The 24,116-nt window shown below is 38.6% G+C and overlaps 1 protein-coding gene across 1 annotated transcript in view; it reads left to right on the top strand.

Annotated features, from left to right (window-relative positions):
- Window positions 1-24,116, top strand: part of FAM117B (family with sequence similarity 117 member B) — a 131,650-nt gene that overhangs the window by 92,120 nt on the left and 15,414 nt on the right. The window contains exons 3-5 of the mRNA XM_030916810.1: window positions 670-762; window positions 1,976-2,089; window positions 22,467-22,610. Of these exons, the coding sequence (XP_030772670.1) occupies window positions 670-762; window positions 1,976-2,089; window positions 22,467-22,610 (351 nt within the window). The remainder of the gene's footprint in view (window positions 1-669; window positions 763-1,975; window positions 2,090-22,466; window positions 22,611-24,116) is intronic.

Genomic DNA, 24,116 nt, shown 5'->3' on the forward strand with positions numbered 1-24,116 from the left:
TCTAACTCCTGACCTCGTGACCTGCCTGTCTTGGCCTCCTGAAGTGCTGAGATTACAGGCGTAAGCTACTGCGCCCAGCCAGGTTTAACGTTTTTGAAGCTATTCTCTGCAGATACTTATGGCAAGACTAGACATAATACAGAAGTTAATATTATGAGCTCTGGAGTCTTAGGTTTATTTCTTGGGTTTGCCACTTCCTAGCTGTAACACCTTAGGCAACTTACATGTGTTAAGTCAGATAAAGCATATGAAAGCACAGTGCCTAGCACGTAAGAGCACAAGAATGTTAGCTTGTATGTTAGCAAGTATGCCTGATGCATGCTAATAGTAACTAACATTATTAGCTATTATATGTTAGTTGACTGTAGTAACTCTAGTTACTCTACATAGTTAACTTTGTTCCATAAATGCTTTATTTGGAGTATAATTATAATTATTTAAAAATACTAATTTTTTATTAGCAATAAAAATGAAGTGTGCCAAAATATTCATCGTAATTAATACCAGTTAAGTAACTGGTGCTAGGAGAATTTTGAGTAATTTGTGTTAATTATTTTTAATGTCTAATTTTTCTGTAATGGAAATATGTTTTATAATAGAAAAAGTATGGTAAAGATTGTTGTGAAATGATTTTTGTTAAAATATACCTCCCCTGTTTTTTCATTACAGACAGAGAGTGCATGGGCTGAAGAATACTCTGAAAAGAAGAAAGGATCTCATAAGCGCTCAGCATCTTGGGGCAGTACAGATCAACTTAAGGAGGTCAGAAAAATGGTTCTAAGATAGTGGATGTGGAAATATGATCCTTCTGTTGGCTATTTCCTTGATATTATGGGCAGCAAGTCTTTGTAATTTTCCATTGATATATTTTTTTCTTTTTGGCTTGTGAAATAACAGGAAAACAATTATTGTATTGATTTAATAAAGATTTGAGTAGGGAGATTTGTATATCACCTGATTTGTATTTTTGTCTTTTTTTAGGAGAGTTCATACTTGTCTGTTAATATCAGATTTAAACATTGTAACAATACAACAAATTCACATTTATTCTTTTTTTTTTTTTTGGTGAGATGGAGTCTCGCTCTGTTGCCCAGGCTGGAATGCAGTGGTGCAATCTTGGCTCACTGCAGGCTCTGTCTCCCGGGCTCAAGCAATTCTCGTGCCTCAGCCTTCCAAGTAACTGGTACTGCAGGTATATGCCACCATGGCCAGCTAATTTTTGTATTTTCAGTAGAGACAGGGTTTCATCATATTGTCCAGGCTGGTCTCTAACTCTTGACCTCAAGCAGTCTGCCTGCCTTGGCCTCCCAAAGTGCTGGGATTATAGGCGTGAGCCATTGCACCCGGCCACATTTATTATTTTTCTATATATGGTGGTGTTTCCGAAATGCAGTATTCACTATAACCATGATGATTATGGCTCCGTGTTATGATTACCATTTTCTGTGCTGCTAATTAGTGACATTTTCATTTCACACATAATGTAGAAATGCAAAAATTCGGTCAAAGAATAAATAAGATATTCATTGGAATTACATTCGTTAAAGATGATACCTGTGAATATATTTCATGGCTTGAGTTGATTTTTAAATACTGTGTAATTTTTGGAGCTGTTGAAAGTTAGGTGTTCAATAAAGAAATCTAAAAATAAAAGTTAACTTATGGTAAAGGCAATGAGAATGTTTTTTTTTTAATTCTTTGTGAAAACTGTAATGTACTTATTCTAAGTGCTGAAAACTTTATTTGTGTAGTGCTTGGGAAGCTTGAAGGCTGAGAACAGTGTTGGAACATATACACATACATCCATGTGTTGTATATATGTATAAAATTATGAACAAAAAAATGAGACTGTGATGTGTTTCACAAATTCAAAGGACTTATTAAGGGTGAGTTTTACTAGTTCTTACTAAGCAAGGATGTGTTTTTATTTCGTGTGGAAAACACTCTGTTGTACTTGCTATTTTTGCTTTCTCAGATTGCAAAATTACGCCAGCAGTTGCAGAGAAGTAAACACAGCAGTCGGCATCATCGAGATAAAGAAAGACAGTCTCCATTTCATGGCAACCATGCAGCTATTAACCAGTGTCAGGTAAGAGTACCAATACCACAAAATCCAGAAAAGGAATTTGTTGTCTTTCTGGTGATTTGTTATTTCATTGGTAATTGTTTAGGACAAAAATGCTCAAAAATATATTTGAAACAGTGATTTAAATACTGAATCACAGTCTTTATATTAAGTTGACAAAATGATATTTTCTTCTAGTGACCTAAGATGTGACTTCTAGGAGACATAGCTACTTATCTATTTTGGTTTACCATGTTTGTCTTTATCAGTTCAATGTATTGGAGGCAGAATGATACAGAGAATTGAGTATTGGGTATGGAACAGGCCCTGGCTGAATAATTTATCCTTTCTAAGTCTCAGTTTCCTCATGTGAAGATGGGGATAATAATACCTGTCTCAGGTGGGGAACGTCACACACCGGGGCCTGTTGTGGGCTGGGGTGATGGGGGAGGGATAGCATTAGAAGAAATAGCTAATGTAAATGACAAGTTAATGGGTGCAGCAAACCAACAGGGCACATGTGTACATATGTAACAAACCTGCATGTTGTGCACATGTACCCTAGAACTTAAAGTATAATAATAAAAAAAAAACCTGTCTCATAGAAGTCTTTTGATAGAGACAAATCTTTATCTGCTTTGATTTTTTAGTAGAGCCCATGAACTGCTCTTGATGGCTCATCTGTCCAAGGAGCACTTTCCTTTAACTGAATTGAAATTGGATGAAATCTCTTGGCAAGGAGAAAGCAAGTTCATTTCAGGTCCTTCAGGATCTTTCAAGTTCCAGAATTGAAGCTTTGGGAATGTGGAAGGCTAGATTCAATTTTCCATGTTAACAGTAAGGTAGCAGCAGGGCCTGGAAGGTAGAGGGAAACTAGAAGGCTAGTTTCTGTGACTCTTAGATTGTTTTATAATACTGGAGTTGGCAAACTGTGGCCTTGGAGCCAAGAATGTCCCACCATGTGTTTCTGTAAATAAGTTTTTGTTAGACAACAGTCACTCTCATTTTTTATGTATTGTCTATGGCTCCTTTGCATGCTATAAAAATATACATTTGACTCTCTATATCTTCAGGTTTTGCATTTATGGATTCAACCAACCATGGATCAAACATATTTGAAAAAAAATAGAATATGCATAAATATAAATATATTTTAAAATATAATTTAAAATAAAAATAAAAAATATAGTATAACAACTATTTGCATAGTATTTACATTGTATTAGGTATTATAAGTAATCTAGAGATTATTTAAAATATACAGGAGGATGTTCCTAAATCATATGCAGTTACCATGCCATTTTATATAAGAGACTTGAGCATCTGTGGATTTTGGTATTTGCAGGGGGTCCTGTCCTGGAACCAATCTTCCGAAATTGAGTAGTTGAAACACAGACTGTCTGGTTTACAAAACCTAAAACACTTACTGTTTGGCCATTTACAGAGAAGGCATGCCAACCCCTTTTATAGTTTGGTAGTGTCTGATGTTTGTTAAATATATAGATTGTTTGCAATGGAAAGTATGAGTAAAGGTATAGAATTTTTCAAACTGATTTTGCCCCAAAATATTAATACTTGGGTCAAATTTGATTTCACAGATTTATAGGGATTTTTTTGTTTGTTTTGAGACAGGGTCTTGCTCTATCACCCGGGCTGGAGTGCAGTGGGATGATCACAGCTCACTACAGCCTCGACTTCGTGGGTTTATGCGATCCTCCCACCTCAGCCTGCTGAGTAGATGAGACTACCTGTGTGCACCACCACGCCTGGCTAATATTTTTATTTTTTTATTTTTATTTTTGTAGAGATGGATTCTGTCTATGTTGCCCAGGCTGGTCTCTAACTCCTGGCTTTGAGTGATTCTCCACCTTAGCCTCTCAGAGTGTTGGAATTACAGGCATGAGCCACTATTCCCAGCCAAATTTATAGTTTGATTATAGTTTCCAGTAACTTATTTCTGTATTTAAGATACTTTAATTAAAAATATGGTTATACATTAGTATTAGTGTATACTTAAAAACCTGTACAGACTAGATTTATTTCTGGAGAAATAGAAATTTTAAATTGAAAAAATAAGAAATGAAAAATTTGTAAAGACTAATAATTTTGTTAGCCCCAAATCCTAGCCACTAGACCACCAGGGAAGCGCCAAGACTAATAACTTTTGAATTTGGAATATTAATTAAAAACCCAGTCTCACTCTCAAGAGGCTGAAGACCCAGATGATTTTACAGATGAATTTGCCAGCCTTCCCCTTCCTCTCATTCATTCGTAAATGAATGGTATGTGTTTCTAAAAAATAAGGCCACTTTTTACTCCTAGTCCATATTTTTACTTCAAGTAGAATAGGGATTAGGATGGAATTTTATTGAATTAGGTGGCTAGTTTTAGGACTTCAGAAGTTTCTGAAGTGATTATTTTTAAAACTTGCATGAAAACTGTTTTAAAGTGGTTATTCAAATTTTCATTTTTTTCTTCATGCAAGTTGAATTTACTTAATAAAGATTATTGAAATTTACTTGAAATTTATATTTAATTTAAAAACATTTCCTTGCAGAGAAGGTAAGGGTAAGAAAATAGTGAAACTTGGAAAATAATTTATCTAGTTTGAGTTTTGTACACTTGACACATCAAGCGTCTTAACTATTTCTCTTGTTTTATTTAGTGTTAACAGCCAACCACAAGTCACGCACATGTGCATCATGATAGTAATGACAGTAGTACTCATGTTTAATTGAAACTCAGGCTGGACGGGCATGGTGGATCACCTGAGGTCAGGAGTTCGAGACTAGCCTGGCCAACATGGCGACACCACATCTCTACTAAAAATACAAAAATTAGCCAGGCTGGCAGGTGCCTGTAACCCCAGCTACTTGGGAGGCTGAGGCAGGAGACTGACTTGAACCCAGGAGGCAGAGGTTGCAGTGAGCTGAGATCGTGCCACTGCACTCCAGCCTGGGTGACAGAGTGAGACTCCATCTCAAAAAAAAATTTTAAAAAGAAACTCTTAGGCTGTAAACATGAAAATAATTTCTATTAAGTTATCGTTTTGGTGGATTCTCTATCTAGTGGAGAAAAGTGCCACACAATACATGCATACTTTTGAGGCCATTCATCAGCCCATAAAATATTTATTAATCATTTTGGCCTGTGACTGTATTACTCATTAGGGGATGTGGTGATAAAGAAATATTGTCTGTCCTCACCAGTTCTCATATTAAAGAGATAGGAGTAAACAGTTAATTATAACACTGTATAATGAATGATAGGGAGAATTCAGAGTGTAACAGAAGATGTGTTTATTTGGAACAGGATGGAGTCATCTAGAAAGACTTCTCAGAGAAAGTGGTGTCTAGCTGATTCCTGAAAGATAAGTATGAGGTGGAAAAAGTCATATCCCCAGGTAGGAGTAGTGGTAAGAGATTAGGCTGGAGAGGTAAATGGCAGCCAAACCTGAAAGTCTCCATGTTCACTTGTTAAGACATTTAGACTTCAAACTAAGGACACCAGGGAGCTATTTTTTTAAATGCAGGATATGGATATGTGACCATTTTATAATGGTCATTATGGGGTCTGATATAGAATGATTTGGGAAGGGACAAGATTAGAAGTAGGGAAATAGTTTAAGAATAGGATTTAGTGATCCAAGTAAGAAGTGATGGCCTCCAGTAGGGTAGAAACTTTCAAACTGCTGAGAACGGACAAACTTGAGTGATATTTAGAAGGTGAGAATTAATAGTTGAATTCTATTAAAAGTGCTTACTACAGTAAGCATTTGGATATATTATTGGCATTTAATCCTCATCTTTAAGGTGGGGTTTGTTAGCCTCTCCATTTTATAGACAAGAACATCAAGGCCCAGAGAGGTCAGGTATATTGTTTAAGGTCACACGAGACAGCCAGAATTCTAACCTAGGCATTCTAACCTCAGAGTCAGAGGTTTTTAAACTCTGTGCTAGCTGATGGTTGACGAGATTTGAGAAAAACAGAGATGAAAGTTAAGGATGATGCCAATTTTAACTTTTAAAATATGATTTAAGGCCAGCCGTGGTGGCTCACGTCTGTAATCTCAGCATTTTGGGAGGCTGAGGCGGGTGGATTGCTTGAGCCCAGGAATTTGAGACCAGCCTGGGCAACATAGCAAAACCCCCTCTCTACTAAAAACACAAAAATAAGCCAGGCATGGTGCTGCGTGCCTATAAGCCAAGCTATCAGGAGGCTGAGGCATGAGAATAGCTTGAACCTGGGAGGTGGAGGTTGCAGTGAGCTCAGATCGCACCACTGCACTCCAGCCGGGGGCGGTAGAGTGAGACTCGTTCTCTAAATAAGTAAATAAACAAACAAACAATGAAAAAATAAAATAAAAAATGAAATAGGATTTTAAAAGTTTATCTACGTACCTCAACACCATATATAAAAGTAACTCAAAATGCATCAAGGACCCTAAGTGTAAGAGCTAAACCTAAAAGCTCTTGGAAGAATATGTAGTCATAACGTTTGTGACATTGCGTTGGGCAATGGCTTCTTAGAAACGACACCAAAAGCACAAGCAAGAAAAGAAGAAGTAGATAAATTGTACTTAATCAAAATTAAAAATTTGTGATTCTAAGGACATCATCAAGAATGTGAAAAGATAACCCACAGAATAGGATAACCCACAAATCATATATCTGATAAGGCATTTGTATCTAAACAACGTAAAGAATTCTTGCAACTCAGTAATTTAACAAAAACGTTTAAAAATGGGCACAGGATCTGAACAGAGAGTTCTCCAAGGAAGATGTACAAATAGCCAATAAGCACGTGAAAAAGATGCTCAGTAGAATTTGTAAATAGGGAAATGCAATTCAAAACTCCAGTGAAATACCACTTCATATGCATTAGAATGCTGTAATTTAAAATACAGATAAGCGTTAGGGAAGGATGTGGAGAAACTAGAACTTTCATATATACATATAAACTTTTATTTATTTTTAATTAATTAATTTGTTTTTGGATGGAGTCTCGCACTGTCACCTGTACTGGAGTGCAATGGCACGATCTCAGCTCACTGTAACCTCTGCCCCTGGGGTCAAGCGATTCTCCTGCCTTAGCCTCCTGAGTAGCTGGGATTACGGGCACCCACCACCACGGTGCCTGGCTAATTTTTTGAATTTTTAATAAAGATGGGGTTTTACTGTGTTGGCCAGGCTGGTCTCGTACTCCTGACCTCTCAATCCTACCCCCTCAGTCTCCCAAAGTGCTGGGATTACAGGCATGAGCCATTGCACTGGCCTATTTTTTTTTTTTTTTTTTTGAGACAGAGTTTCACTCTTTTTGCCCAGGCTGGAGTGCAATGGCACAATCTTGGCTCATTGCAACCTCTGGCTACCAGGTTCAAGAGATTCTCCTGCCTCAGCCTCCTGAGTAGCTTGGATTACAGGCGTATGCTACCACTCCTGGCTAATTTTTTATTTTTAGCAGAGACGGGGTTTTTACCATGTTGGCTGGGTTGGCCTCGAACTCCTGACCTCAGGTGATCCGCCTGCCTCTGCCTCCCAAAGTACTGGGATTACAGGCATGAGCCACCGTGCCTGGCCTATTTTTTATTTTATTTTATTTTTTGTATTTGTAGTAGAGATGGGGTTTCACCTTGTTGGCTAGGCTGGTCTCAAACTCCTGGCCTCAGGTGAGCCAGCTGCCTCAGCTTCCCAAGTGCTGAGATTACAGGCCTGAGCCACCGCGCCTGGCTGTAACTTTGATACATTAATGGTGGGAATGTAAAATGGTACAGTTGCTTTGGAGAACAGTGTGGCAGTTCCTCAAAAGACTAAACATGGAATTGCCAAATGGCCCAGCACTTCCTCTCCTAGGTATATACCCAAGAGAATTGAAAACATATGTCCACATAAAAACTTGTACATGTATGTTAATGGGAGCATTATTCATAATTGCCAAAATGTAGGAAAAACTCAGTCTATCAGCTGATAAAAGGGTAAATAAAATGTGGTATATCCATATGGTGGAATTTTATTTGATCATAAAAAAGAATGGAGTACCAATACGTGTGACAACATGGGTGAACCTTGAAAACATTACACTGGCCAGGCATGGTGGCTCATGCCCGTAATCCCAGCACTTTAGGAAGCCAAGTTGGGCAGATCACTTGAGGTCAGGAGTTTGAAACCACCCTGGCCAACATGGTAAAACCCCATCTCTACTAAAAATACCAAAAAATTAGCTGGGTGTGGTGGCATGTGCCTATAGTCCTAGCTACTCGGGAGACTCTCCCAGGAGAATCACCTGAACCTGGGTGGCAGAGGTTATAGTGAGCTGAGATCACGCCACTGCACTGTAGCCTGGGTGACAGAGCGAGACTCCATCTCAATAAATTAAAAAAAAAAGAAAAAAGAAAACATGCTAGTAAAAAACAAAAATAAAAAGACACAAAGGGCACATAACATATGATTCCATTCTTAGGAAATACCCAAAACAGGCAAACCCATAGAGATAGAGAATAGACTGGTGGTTGTGTAGGACTGGGAAGGTTGGGGAGAAATGATGAACGACTGCTAATGAGAGGCCACTTTTGGTATGATTTGAAAATAGATTGCAGTGATGGTCACACAACTCTGTTCAATACCATTAAAAAAACAAAGTTAGCTGGGTGTAGTGGTACCCATTGTAGTCCCAGCTACTAGGGAGACTGAGGTGGGGATATTACTTGAGCCCAGGAGTTCAAGACCAGCCTAGGCAACATAATGAGACCCCGTCTCTTAAAAACAGCAACAACAAAAACCCCATAGTTGTACAACTTAAGTAGGTGAATTGTATGGTATTATACATTGTATTTTAGTAAAGCTGTTAAAGAAATATCAGCAACATGAAAAACATAAATACATAAAATACAAATATAATTGTCTGGAAATAAATTATTACTTATTTAATTAAATAAGTAAATTAAATTGGATGCTTAAAAAGAAGCAAAAAAGTAAACAGGGAGGTTATTTAACAGTGTGCTCGCAGGTCAGACTGTTTGACTTGAAGTCTGAGTCCCGCTGCTTGCTCGAGGTGTGAAGTTGCTCATTTTCTCTGCATAGTAATGTTATCTGTTTGTTGTGTTGTCCAGAGGCTTAAATGGAATAAAATGTTATAAAACATTTTATGCGATCTAAGCACAGTAATTTCTGAATGTCTTAGGCCATTTGAGGTAGCACCTAAATGTAAAAGACGTCAACAGACTTGGTTTCCTTGCCAATTTCTTGTTAAACTTTTTAAAGCTTTTATTATTACAAAAGTACTCACGAGCTCATTATAGAAATTTTAGAAACTAAGAAAAGTCGAATAGAAAAATTATCTCTAAAGAATTTTTTTAATGAAATAGGAAAAATTCCAAAGACTCACCTTCTAAAAGAGAGCTGTATTCCCATTTCTCTCTCCCCTTTTCCTGACATTTTTTTCTTTTAAGTGTTTTTTCTTCCCATTCCTCATTGAGAGCATATCGTATATTAGATTACACTGCCTTTTTGTATTTAACATGGAACATCGTTTGTGAGTATTACAAATGCTTCATTTTTGCTGTCTTAGGTTCTGTAGAACATTTTCCTAGTTATGGTTATTTAGTTGGGTCCATTTTGTGTGTATGTGCACTTAAAGCTTTTCCAATATTTCTTTTCTCAGGATAAGTTTTTATATTATTCGATTAGGAAGCTTGAGTATTTGGGGGATTCTTTGTTTTTCTGAGACTTTTTACAAGTTACTACAGTATTTTGTTTGTATTTCACGATATGCAGAAGATGATTTTTACTGGGAAATTAGTCTTTTTTTATTTTTTATTTTTTGAGATGGAGTCTTGCTCTGTCGCCCAGGCTGGAGTGCAGTGGCGCAATCTCAGCTCACTGCAAGCTCTGCCTCCTGGGTTTACACCATTCTCCTGCCTCAGCCTCCCGAGTAGCTGGGACTACAGGCACCCACCACCTCGCCCGGCTAGTTTTTTATATGTTTTAGTAGGGACAGGGTTTCACCGTGTTAGCCAGGATGGTCTCGATCTTCTGACCTCGTGATCCGCCCATCTCGGCCTCCCAAAGTGCTGGGATTACAGGCTTGAGCCACCGCGCCCGGCCTATTAATCTCTTAACAATGGAGGGACAATATTGCTCTTAGGATAGTGGTATAGTGTACAGCTACTAATTAACAAAAGATCATTTTTCTTGGGCTTACAGTTAGAAAAGAATTCTTACATACTTTTCTGCATGGTTTTTTCCCCTGGAAATTCAGGGGAGATTATTCATGAGGAAAAATGAATACTGCCAGGTTTCTTAAAGGATAGCGTCTTTCACATTTCAAAGGTTTCCCCAAATGACAAAACCCTCAGATGCCTAAATGAAATTGTCTCATTAGAAAATATAGCCAACACGTTTCAGAATTATTTGATTGAGTGTTAAGAGTCTGATGTTAGTAACAACAGTGGGAGATGTCAGCATCTTCACAGTCACATAAACTAATTTTGAGGTGAGAATTTTAAAAGTGTGTGGGTGTTTTCTGGCTGTTGCTATAGCGTCAAGCAAGAAAGCCCTCCCATAGGATTTTCTTATTTCTTCGTCTGGGCTGAAGACACATACTAGCCTAGGAGGGTTTGAGAGCCAAGAGACAGTGAGGTAGAAAAAGAGAGAAACTTAACTTTTCTCTGAGGAATGGAAGGTGTGATTTGAAAATGAAAATTACTGCCCTACACTAAAATCTTGGGATGTCAGTCCAAAACAGAGCCGGAGTTTATTTTAATTTTTAAAATTCTTTTGCCATTTCAAAATTGAGAGAATAGGTACTTCTGCTGTGACCTTTATTACAAAATATAACTGCAGCTCGGAAGAGATGTAAAGGTAGATACCAAATGAGAGGACAGTGATTGCTGGAGGACAGAAATGAAGTAACAGTGACAGGACATTAAGAATCAAGGCCACATGGTGGTCTCGAATCAAAAGCCCTTAAGATAGGAAAGCTTTTTTTCAGGTGCTTACTAATTTTTTTTTACCATTCTAAACAACAGTTTTCGGCTGGGTGCAGTGCAGTGACTTATGCCTATAATCCCAGCACTTTGGGAGGTTGAGGCAGATGGATCACTTGAGCCCAGGAGTTTGAGACCAGCCTGGACAACATGGTGAAACCCTGTCTCATCAAAATATACAAAAAATTAGCCGGGTGTGGTCACATGCACCTGTAGTCCCAGCTACACTGGAGGCTGAGGTGGGAGAATCACTTGAGCCAGGGAAGTCAAGGCTGCAGTGAGCCATGATTGCCCCTACTGCACTCCAGCCTGGACAACCGAGGGAGACCCTGCTTCAGTCCATGAATCAACAATCAGCCAGTCATCAGTTTTCACCTTCCTTTGGTTGTATTAGGGTTTCTGGCTCATTTGTCTCTCATGAAACTCTGTTGAATTGCTGTATAGACCTTTCTCCATCCTACTTGCCTATCAAAGCACATTTTCATAAAAAAAAAAAAAAAAAAAAAAAAAAAAAAAAAAAAACAGTAACGCTATATCTCTCTCCCCTACTCAGCTACTGCTTATCACCAGTGTACCACAGATGAGCCAGTGCTAGGCTGCTGATGGGGCTTGTAGGAAGTGAGGAGAGTTGTTGGCTTTTAGCATTAAAATGAAAGGAGTCAAAAACAGGAACTCTAAAAGACAGGAAGCTGACTGGCCTAGTTAATCAGCTTCATCTATAACAGATACACCTAAATTTTAAGATATACCTAAATAATATGTGGACTGAATTAAAAAAACAATTCTTCCCACATTTTATTATTTACTTCAGCATATAACTGTCTCTAGGAAAGGACCTGAAGAGACAGTATTAGGCAGGTAAAGATATGACCCTGTCAGCTTTTTCCTCTATTTTTTTCAATTATCATATAATAAAATGGACATATTTGATTGTACAATTTCATGAATTTTAACATGTATGTAGATTATGCCACCACCAGCATAGTCAAGAAAAAACATTCCCTCATTCTCTTCCTTTGTACATCTTTCCCCCATCCCTAATCTCTTGTAAGCGCTGCTGTGTTCTCCATCACTCTAGCCCTCTTTTTGAGAATGTCATATAAATTGAATCATACAGTATGCAATTATTTGAGACTATCTTCTTTCACTCAACGATAGTGCCCTTGCATTTCTTCTAAGTAGTTGTGTATATCAATAGTTTAATTTTTATTTTATTTTATTTTTTTTGAGACGGAGTCTTGCTCTGTAGTCTAGACTGGAATGCAGTGGTATGGTCTCGGCTCACAGCAGCCTCTGCCTCCTGGGTTCTAGCAATTTTCCCTCCTCAGCCTCTTGAGTAGCTGGTACTACAGGCACACACCACGATGCCCAGCTAATTTTTGTATTTTTCGTAGAGACGGGGATTCACTATGTTGGCCAGACTGGTCTTGAACTCCTGACCTCAAGTGATCTGCCCATCTCGACCTCCCAAAGTGCCGGGATTATAGGCATGAACCAACATGCCCAGCCAGTTTATTCCTTTTAGTTGCTAAATAGTATTCCATTACATGGATTTCCCACAATGTAGCTATTGATACTAAATTCTTGTTGAAGGACATCTCATCTTGATTTTAATTTTCATTACCCTAATGAACATCTTTTCATATGGTTATTTACCATCTGTGTATTCTGTTTGGTGAAGTGTCTATTCATGCCCATTTTAAAATTTGGTTGGTTGTTGTTACTGAGTTTTGAGAACTTATTAGACATTCTGGATAAAAGTCCTTTATTGGGTAAGTTACAAATACTTTTTCCCAGTCTCAGTTTGTCTTTTGTTCTCTTACTGTCTTTCACAAAGCAAACATAAAAAAATTTTTTGGCAGTATATTATAATTATTTTCTTTTATGGGGATTACTTTTGGTGTCATACCTAAGGTAGTCTTTAAAGAAACAACTTTCAGAATTGAATCAGAACAACCTACTTATAATTATCACAGTAGATCACAAGACTTCATTTTTCTCTCAAGTTTGTGGAAGTGAGGACATCTTTAAGGGAAATGGAGAATTTATATGTTAAAAAAAAGACATCAATTCAGACCATCTTAAATAAATATATTTCTGAATTATCTAAGATTAGTGAAGTACTCATTTTAGAAACTTTCTGATTATCAAAGGATAGGAAACTACTTTTAGGAGAATTGAAAATTTCAAAAGATAAAAATTAAGAATCACATGCTCTCACTGTATAGGGATAACTTTTCAATATTTGGGGGCATTTTAAACTTGGTAGGATGTAAGTTTAGTCCTGATTCTGTGACCCTAGTTTATTAGCTTCTCAGAGTCTCACTTTTTCAATGTAAAATGGGGGTAGTAACTACCTATTTTTATAGAGAGAGCTTTTGTAAAAGTAAATAAAATAATGTATATAAAGTGCTTAGAACAATGCCTAGCACATAGTAAGTGCTTAATAAGTGCTACTTATTTTATAAAACAAAATGGTGCTTCAATCTTTTTATAAAACCTTACGTTGGCCAGGTGTGGTGGCTCACACCTGTAATTCCAGCACTTTGGGAGGCTGAGGTGGGTGGATCACTTGAGGTCAGGAGTTTGAGACCAGCCTGGCCAATATGGTAAAACCCTGTCTGTATTAAAAATACAAAAATTATCCGGGCATGTTGGCACATACCTGTAATCCTAGCTACTCAGGAAGCTGAGGCAGGAGAACTGCTTGAACCCAGGAGGTAGAGGTTGCAGTGAGCCGAGATCATGCCACTGCACTCTAGCCTGGCTGACAGAGTGAGACTGACTAGACATTTATCAAAAGAAGACACAGATTCAATGTCTGACTAGACATTTCTTGAAAGAAGACATAAATGGCCAACAGATATATAAAAAAAAGTTCATCTTCACTAGTCATCGGGGAAATGCAAATCAAATCCATAATGAGATATCACCTCACCCCTGTTAGAATGGCTATTATCAAAAAGACAAAAAAATAACATATCAAAGGGATACCCTGCACTCACATGTTTATCGTAGCCACTCTCAGTAGCCAGTGTATGGAATCAACCTAAGGTGCCCATCAACAGTTGAATGAATAAAGAAAAATGTAGTGTGTTTGTGTATACATGTGTATACATAACTGATCAGTGTTTCATTGTGTGTGTACACACACACACACACACACACACACACACACACACACATACAGTGTAGTACTGGAGATCCGAGATGGGCAACCTGAGTACCCACCAACAGTTGAATGAATAAAGAAAAATGTGTGTGTGTGTATACATGTGTGTAAAGACTGATTAGTATCCCATTGTGTGTGTGTACAATGGGATACTAATCAGTCTTAAAATGAATAAAATTCTGTGATTTGCAGCAACATGAATTAGAACTGAAGGTCACGTTAAGTGGAATAAGCCAGGCATAGAAAGATAAATATCACACTTTCACACTCATAGGTAGAAGCTAAAAAAATTGATCTCATGGAGGTAGAGAGTAGAAGGATGGATACTAGAGGCTGGGAAGGGCGGGGGTCACGTGGGGTGGGAGGTCATGAATGAAAAGAGGTTGGTTAATGGATACTGATATGTAGTCAGATAGAAGGAATAAGTTCTAGTGTTCGATAGCACAGTAGAGTGACTGTGGTTAACAATAATTTATTGCATATATCATTAACTATGAGAGAAGATTTGAAATGTTCCCAGCACAAAGAAATGTTTAAGTTTATGGATATTCTGAATACCCTGATTTGATCATTACATATTATATGCATGTATCAAAATATCACACGTACCACATAAATATGTACAATTATTATGTATCCAGAAAACTGAGGGACAAATGACTAAAAACCCAAGAAAAGGGTGAATGGACGTGTCAAGAAATATATAGAAATGAACCTTAAAGGCCGGGCACAGTGGCTCACACCTGTAATCCCAGCACTTTGGGAGGCCGAGGCAGGCGGATCACGAGGTCAGGAGATTGAGACCATCCTGGCTAATACGGTGAAACCCCGTCTCTACTAAAAATACAAAAAATTAGCCAGGTGCTATGGCGGGTGCCTGTAGTCCCAGCTACTGGGGAGGCTGAGGCAGGAGAATGGCGTGAACCTGGGAGGCGGGGCTTGCAGTGAGCTGAGATCACGCCACTGCACTCCAGCCTGGGTGACAGAGCAAGACTCTGTCTCAAGAAAAAGAAAAAAAAAAAAAGAAACAGCCGAGCCTGGTGACACGTGCCTGTAGTCCCAGCTACTTGGGAGGCTGAGGCGGGAGAATTGCTTGAACCCAGCAGGCGAAGGTTGCAGTGAGCTGAGATCGCGCCACCACACTCCAGCCTGGGTGACAGAGGGAGACTGCTCCTCAAAAATAAGAAAAAAAGAAGTGACCTTTAAATATACTTTGAAAAAAATCATACTTTGAATAATGAGAATTAAAATACAATATCAATGTATACAGTGTAAACAGTTTATATGTAAACACCATGAAGAGGTTTTTCAAGTCAGTAAGAAAAAAACAGATAACATTCCTTGCTACAAAATGGACAAATGACTGGCTATCATTTTAAAAGTTTACTTTCGTTTATGTTCTACAATATGGAAACTAAAGGAATGAGAGCACTTGTAGTTAATGAAACTTAGCAAAGGTTTAGAAAAAATAAATCCAATTTAGAGAGCTTCACGAAACATATATATTCATACAGTGCAGATAAAAATGTGAGGAGTAAAAATATTTTACTGTTCGATGTGGCATTATGAATCAAAGCCCTGAAAAATCTTCCCTATCCTTTGTGTCCCCCCCAGAAAAATAGCTCCCCCACCCCAGGAATTTATTCTAAGGAAGTATTTATGTATGTGCAAATAATTGTCTAAGAGGATGTTCATGACAGTATGGTTCTGTAATAGTGAAAAATTGAAAACTATTTGTTTTTTTTGTTGTTGTTGTTGTTGTTGTTGTTGTTTTTTGAGACGGAGTCTCGCTCTGTCACCCGGGCTGGAGTACAGTGGCCGGATCTCAGCTCACTGCAAGCTCCGCCTCCTGGGTTTACGCCATTCTCCCGCCTCAGCCTCCCGGGTAGCTGGGACTACAGGCGCCCACCACTTCGCCCGGCTAGTTTTTTGTATTTTTTAGTAGAGACGGGGTTTCACCGTGTTAACCAGGATGGTCTCGATCTCCTGACCTCGTGATCCGCCCGTCTCGGCCTCCCAAAGTGCTGGGATTACAGGCTTGAGCCACCGCGCCCGGCCGAAAACTATTTGTTTAATAGAGCATTGATTTCTTATGTAATGCACTCACAAAATGAAATACTCTGCACCTATAAAAATGATTTGGTTAAATGTTTTAAAGCATAGAGATAGGTTACAGGTCTGGCATGATGTTAAAAAAAAAAACCACTGGGTTCAGAACGCTACGTACAATATGTTTCTGGTTAAAAGTGTATATGTATATAGAAGAAAGAGGACGATTTTAGAAGAGTTTTTATAAAATTATTAATAGTTGTTATCTCTGGTGATTGATATCTATTTCTTTCTTCACTGAATATTTTTTTTACTTTTGCAATGAAGAAAACAGTGCCAGTCCAGGCACAGTGACTCATGCTTGTAATCCCTGCACTTTGGGAGGTCAAGGCTGGGAGGATCACTTGAGGCCAGGAGTTCGAGATCAGCCTGGGTAACATAGTGAGCCTCTGTCTCTAATTATATTTTTTAAATTATTTAAATAAAAAAGAGTAAACAATGAAGTTAAAAATAGTTTCTCAGGGCAAACTTTTTATGGACATATTCAAGTTCTCTGGATCACTCTATCTCTGGCTTATGTTTAAGTATGTTCTTAAGTCTATTGAAAACTGTAGAAATAAAAAAAACTAGAGGTGAGTGTATTAGTCTCCTCAGGCTGCCATAACAAAATATTATACATAGACTAGGTGACTTTACACAACAGAAATTTATCTTCCAGTTCTGGAGACTCTTAAGTCCAAGATCAAGGTGCCAGCAGAGTTGGTATGTAGTTGAGGGTTCTCCCCTTAGGTTGCAGACAGCTCCCTTCTTGCTGTGTGCTTATATGAACTTTTCTTTGTGTGCATGGAAATGGAAGGGGTCTCTCTGGTGTCCTGTTGGACCAGGCCTGCCCTTCCATATGACCTAATTTAAACTTTACTGCTGACTGGGCGCAGTGGCTCATGTTTGTAATCTCAGCACTTTGGGAGGCTGAAGCCGTCTGATTGCTTGAGGCCAGGAGTTTGAGACCAGCCTGGGCAACATGGTAAAACCCTGTCTCTACCAAAACAGTACAAAAATTAGCCAGGCATGGTGGCATGTGCCTGTAATCCCAGCTACTCAGGAGGCCGAGGTAGGAGGATCACCTGAGGCCAGGAGGCAGAGGTTGTAGTGAGCCAAGATCGTGCCACTGCACTCCAGCCTGGGCAACAAGGTGAGACCCTATCTCAAACAACAACAACAAAACAAACCTCAACTACTGCCTTAGATGCCGCGTGTCCAAATACAGCCACATGGGCAGTTAGGGCTCCAACATAGGATGTTGTGGGGGATGCACACATCCATATACCAGCCTTGTTGAACAAGCATCTTGTATGTTTTGGGCTCTGTGCTTGGCAGTGGCACTAAAGAGATTAATAAGACATAGTTTCTCTCCTCAGGTTAATTGTAGAAAAATAATCCAAAAGAAAAAAATACCAACTCTGTCCCTAGGTGTAGCTTGCTTCTGATATTTTGGGGAAATACTCTTTTTTCTGGGTGAAATATAAATATGTGTGTGTGTCTGTTTTATATGCATGTATTGGCTTTTTGTTGAATAAACATTAAGAGGCAAAGGAAATGTTTTCTTTTAACTTCCTGCTTTTGTGAAATGTCTGGGGTATATGAAACTTTTGTTCCAGTAGGTAGAACAGAAAATGTTGAGAAATTAGGTATGGGGGTTTCTCTGTGCACATAGAATTTATGTTTATATTTGAGGAAAGAGAAAATCAAAAAGTACATATAAGGACTAAACCCTTGAAGACATATAGGTCAAGCTTTAGTCCCATAATTTTCTGTTTGCAAATTTGCAAAATTATTTTATAATTCACCTTCTAAAAATTGCATCTTTCTTTACAGATCACTCTATGTTACTTGAAGTTTATGGCTCAGCTGACTACTGCAGGTTATATCAGGAATTTGAGTTTTTATACCTATGGAGTGTTAGTGAGTTAAAGTTTTATTGTCTGACCAGTAGTTGACTTGTGACATTGATTGTGCTTTAGCCACCTGCTAACTGTATATGGAGTTGTCACCACTTATGAAAGCTGAAAGGGTCTAACCAGGACAAGTGTTCACATCAAATGACTGAGAGAATAGATCTATGGATATGGCTAAGATCTTCCTCAAAAAAATAGTTTTGAGGCTGGGCACAGTGGCTCACATCTGTAATCCCAGCACTTTGTGAGGCCTAGGTGGTGGATCACCTGAGGTCAGGAATTTGAGACCAGCCAGGCCAACATGGCAAAACCCCATCTCTACTAAAAATACAGAAAATTAGCCTGGTGTGGTGGCATGTCCCAGCCACTTGGGAGGCTGAGGCACAAGAATCACTTGAACCTGGGAGGCAGAGGTTGTGGTGAGCTGAGATCGTGCCACTGCACTCTAGCCTGGGAGACAGATTGAGACTCCATCTCAAAAAAAAAAAATTTTTTTTGAAAATTGTGTATCCGTGCACCAAAGATCTACACTGTGGAGAATGGCTCAAAAATATAAGTTGAATTTTTAAAAATTATGTAAGTTTTCTCTATAAAACATTTATAGAACACCCAAACTTAAGATTTTTCTTTTCTTTGGTAGTGGATGCTGAGATTGGAAAAGGGATCAGAAAGAAGAGATGGAAGTAAAGGGAATAAGTAATGTAGAAGCTTGAGGCTGTGGGGAATGTGGGAACAGAGGGACTTATAAAAAGGGAAAAATTAGGAGACACTATATGTGAACGAAAATAAGTGACGAAAAAAATGTGAAAAGATAAAGAATTATTTTAATACATAATAGGGAAAATACAAAATAAAATTTGCAGCTACTGTTTTCTGAGCGTTCATGTTTTAGAGGCCAGGCACCATACCAGGTTTCCTGTCGTTTCATTCTTAAAGCCATGAGGTAGGTTTCTGTGTCCTGTGTTACATATGAGGACCCAACACTAACTGAGCAGTGGAGACATGCTCACGCAGCACTTCTGCATGGAGCTTCCCCTTGGCCTTTTTTAATCACAAATTTCTTGTGTTTGCTAAGGATTCTTGTTGTACTTATTATGCTCTTCCTTTTCTTTTTTTCTTTTCTCTTGCCTTCCTGCCCACCTGCCACCCCCTTTCTCTTTCTCTCTCCTTCCTTCCTTCCAGTTCTAAAGGGGAGCAGGAATAAAAGGAGAAATAGATATTTAACACTAAGTTCTGTATCACACAGCAAGGTTATCAGGGAATAAAACTAATGGTCATTGATTAGAGGCCCTCTTACCTTTGTCTTCTTGCCCACTTCTTCCTGAAAGAGGTTTTCCAAAGAAACTTTCTTAAATGAAGGATAGGTTAATCACCTTTCTTTGCTAGACAGTAGAAGAATCTACAAGATGTTCATCTGGCACACTGTTGTTACTAGCTTTGGCGGATACCTCTGTTAATGCTTGTTTCATATTTTATTTTGAGTGTCTTATCAGGAAAAAAGTAATATTCTGTAATTATGTAATCAGATAGTTCTTTCCAAAAGTAATACTGTGACAATAAAAACATTTTTAATTTAAAAATCTCTATATATAGATTTTGGAAGTGGTTCTCTTAAATAAATAAATCATATCATGAAAATGGCCATACTGCCCAAAGTAATTTATAGATTCAGTGTTATTCCCATCAAACTACCATTGACATTCTTTACAGAATTAGAAAAAACTATTTTAAATTTCATATGGAATCATAGAAGACCCTGTATAGCCAAGACAGTCCTAAGCAAAAAGTACAAAGCTGGAGGCATCATGCCATCTGACTTTAAACTATACTACAAGGCTACAATAACCAAAACAGCATAGTACTGGTACCAAAAGAGACACATAGACCAATGGAGCAGGACAGAGACCTTATAAATAACACCACATATCTACAACTATCTGATCCTTGACAAACCTGACAAAAAAAAGCAATAGGGAAAGGATCCCCTATTCAGTAAATGGTGGTAGGAAAACTGGCTAGCCATATGCAGAAAACTGAAACTGGACCCCTTCCTTACACCTTATACAAAAATTAACTCAAGATGGATTAAAGACTTAAATGTAAAACCCAAAACCATAAGAACCCAAAAGCATAAAAACCCTAGAAGAAATACCATTCAGGACATAGGCATGGGCAAAGACTTCATGACAAAATGCCGAAAACAATTGCAACAAAAGCCAAAGTTGACAAATGGGATCTAGTTAAACTAAAGAGCTTCTGCACAGCAAAAGAAACTATCATCAGAGTGAACAGGCAGCCTACAGAATGGGAGAAAATTTTTGCAGTCTACCCATCTGACAGAGGTTTAATATCCAGAATTTACAAGGAACTTAAACAAATTTACAAGAAAAAAACAACCCCATCAAAAAATGGACAAAGGATATGAACAGACACTTCTTAAAAGAAGACAGTTACATGGCCAACAAACATGTAAAAAATATATGAAAAAAAGCTCAACATCACTATCAGAGAAATGCAAGTGAAAACCACAGTGTGATACCATCTCATGCCAGTCAGAATGGCAATTATTAAAATAAGTCAGGAAACAATAGATGCTGGTGAGGCTGTGGAGAAATAGGAATGCTTTTACACTGTTGGTGGGTGTGTAAATTAGTTCAACCATTGTGGAAGACAGCGTGGCAATTCCTCAATGATCTAGAACCAGAAATATCATTTGACCCATCAATCCCATCACTGTATATATACCCAAAGGATTATAAATCCTTTGGATTATACTATAAAGACATGCACATATGTGTTTATTGCAGCACCATTTACAATAGCAAAGACGTAGAACCAACTCAAATGCCATCAATGATAGACTGGATAAAGAAAATGGTACATATACTTCATGGAATACTATGCAGCCATAAAAAGGAATGAGATCATGTCCTTTGCAAGGACATGGATGAAGCTGGAAGCCATCATCCTTAGCAGACTAACACAAGAACAGAAGACCAAACACCGCATATTCTCACTCATAAATGGGAGTTGAACAATGAGAACACATGGACACAGAGAGGGGAACAACACACACCAGGGCCTGTTTGAGGTAGCAGATGAGGAGAGGGAACTTAGAGGACTGGTCAATAGGTGCAGCAAACCACCATGGCACACGTATACCTTTGTGACAAATCTGCATGTTCTGCACATGTATCTTATTTTTTTTAAGAATAGATAAAAACAATAATAAATAAATCCCCCCAGAATATAAGTAATTGTATATATTAATCTGTTCTTACGTTGCTATAAATACCTGAGACTGGGTAATTTATAAAGAAAAGAGGGGCCATGCGTGGTGGCTCATGCCTGTAATCCCAGCACTTTGGGAGGCCTACACAGGCGGATCACAAGGTCAGGAGTTTGAGACCAGCCTGGCAAATATGGTGAAAACCGTCTCTACTAAAAATACCAAAAAATTAGCCAGGTGTGGTGGTGGGTGCCTGTGGTCCCAGCTACTCAGGAGGCTGAGGCAGGAGAGTCACTTGAACCTGGGAGGTGAAGGTTGCAGTGAGTTGAGATCACACCACTGCACTCCAGCCTGGGTGACAGAGTGAGACTTGTCTCAAAAGAAAGAAAGAGGTTTAATTGACTCACAGTTCTGCAGGCTGTACAGGAAGCATGACGCTGGCATTTACTCGGTGTCTGGGGAGGCCTCAGGAAACTTACAATCATGGCGGAAGGCAAAGGGGGAGCACACAGGTCACATGGCCGAGCAGGAGCAAGAGAGAGAAGGGGGAGGTGCTATACACCTTTAAACAACCAAATTTCATAAGAACTCACAGTACTAAGAGGGACAGTGCTAAACCATTCATGAGAGATCCACCCCCATGATTTGGGTGAGACATCCAAACTATCATTGTGGCACTAGGAGTGTTTAAAGTTATATTCTGAAATCTGAGCTCTGTTACAGTCATAAAAGAATTTTTGAGGTTGACATTCTTTTACTATATATATCCCTATTCCCTTTGCAGTCATTCACAGGTGTGAATACATTTTCAGAATCCTGCCTTCATTGTGTGGGATCTAGGTTTTAAATTATATTTCATCCATGCTAAGGAGCAGGTTTGTTCACTCACACTTTTTGTGAGGCCTCTAAACTTTGATTTATTTTTGAGTTACTTATGTCTGTTGGAATTATGCTTCAGTCTAGCAAATTAAAAGGTAATGTGAAGCCTCTCTTCTCCATCCCATTTTCTTAAGGCTCCTGTTCCAAAGAGTGCACTTATTCCTGTAATTCCCATCACCAAATCAACAGGCTCCCGGTTCCGGAATAGCGTGGAAGGATTGAATCAGGAGATTGAAATAATAATTAAAGAGACGGGGGAAAAGGAAGAGCAACTTATAGTAAGTGATCTTGTATCTTAAAATCATTCTTGAATTCTTCTAATTATTAAAAATGCACAGTTTGGGTTTCCATATGTACTTGGGTTTCTTCCTTCTCATTGAGTGAACAAAAATTTATCTCTTTTGAAAATCTTTGACCTGGGCAAGTGAATGAAAAGTTTTCATTTAGTTGCATGTCATAGAGGCAACTGATCTGACTTGAATTTGGATTACTGAACAGAAACTATTTTTTGTTTGTCTGTATTTAGACACCATTAGGTGATATACTTCTTATTTGCTATAACTCTATTTAACATAATTAGTAAGCTAAACTCCGTTAGTAAGTTTAGCTTACTAATTATGGGGGGCAGAAGTTTACATGACATTGAATACTTTCTAAGCATGAATCTACTTGCTCCTTTTTTGAATGTCAGTGACTATTTGGTTTTGGTTGACATGCTAGGCCATGTCATCATAAAGTACAGTTAGAAATGATCTGGCTAGGCACGGTGGCTCATGCCTGTAATCCCAACATTTTGGGAGGTTGAGGCGGGTGGATCACCTGAGGTCAGGAATTCAAGACCCACCTGGCCAACATGGTGAAACCCCGTCTCTACTAAAAAATACAAAAATTAGCTGGGCATGGCGGTGCGTGCCTGTAATCCCAGCTACTTGGGAGGCTGAGGCAGGGAGAATCACTTGAACCCGGGAAGTGGAGGTTGCAGTGAACCAAGATTGCACCATTGCACTCCAGCCTGGGCGACAGAGCGAGACTCCATCCCCCCCTCCCCCCAAAAAAGAAATGATCTTCTGCCTATTCTCTCTACTAACTAGAAAACACATGAGAATAGTTCCTTTGTAAAACAGAAAAATTACTGTTTAGGTTTAAAAACCATGTCACAGAGTATATTTATTTAACTGTCTCTCCATTCTTCAGTGAAGGAGGAATTGAGTACTGTATTGATGCTTAAGATCCTCTCCCTTAAAATAAAAGGTTGGTTTAGCTAAGAGAAAACACAGCTCCCCACACCCTCTCCTCCATGCTGCCTGATGGGGTCCAGGTTCCCTGATATAATAAAGGTAAATGAATCGGAAGCATGCAGGGAGTTGGTTTCCCTGCTAAGTGACCCACGCAGGCTTTCCTTTGTGTGTGTACTTGATTTTCTCCCCATCATTAGCACTTCTGTGATTAACCTTGCCCCCGTTTAGGAAGGTTGACTTGAAAAAATCCTTTCAGGGTGTGGCATCAGTGTCCCTAGTTCACATGAGAATAACCTTTTTTCCTCTAATGTGGACCTAGTGTTACACCTAGATTTCATGGCCCTGATTTATAATTTTTAAAATAACCCTTAGCACACGGTAAGTGATGCAGTATAATTCATTTATTCAACAAGCATTGGCCAACAAGCATTGGTTATTCAACAACCAACTGCTGTATGCCAGGCCTTGGGAATACAGAGTCTTCACCAGAGACTCTCGGTGGGGGAGTCAGATTAGACAGGGATGTCACTAACATGCAACATGAAA

Source organism: Rhinopithecus roxellana, chromosome 14 (assembly GCF_007565055.1).
Source record: "Rhinopithecus roxellana isolate Shanxi Qingling chromosome 14, ASM756505v1, whole genome shotgun sequence".
In the NCBI taxonomy this organism is placed as follows: domain Eukaryota; kingdom Metazoa; phylum Chordata; class Mammalia; order Primates; family Cercopithecidae; genus Rhinopithecus; species Rhinopithecus roxellana.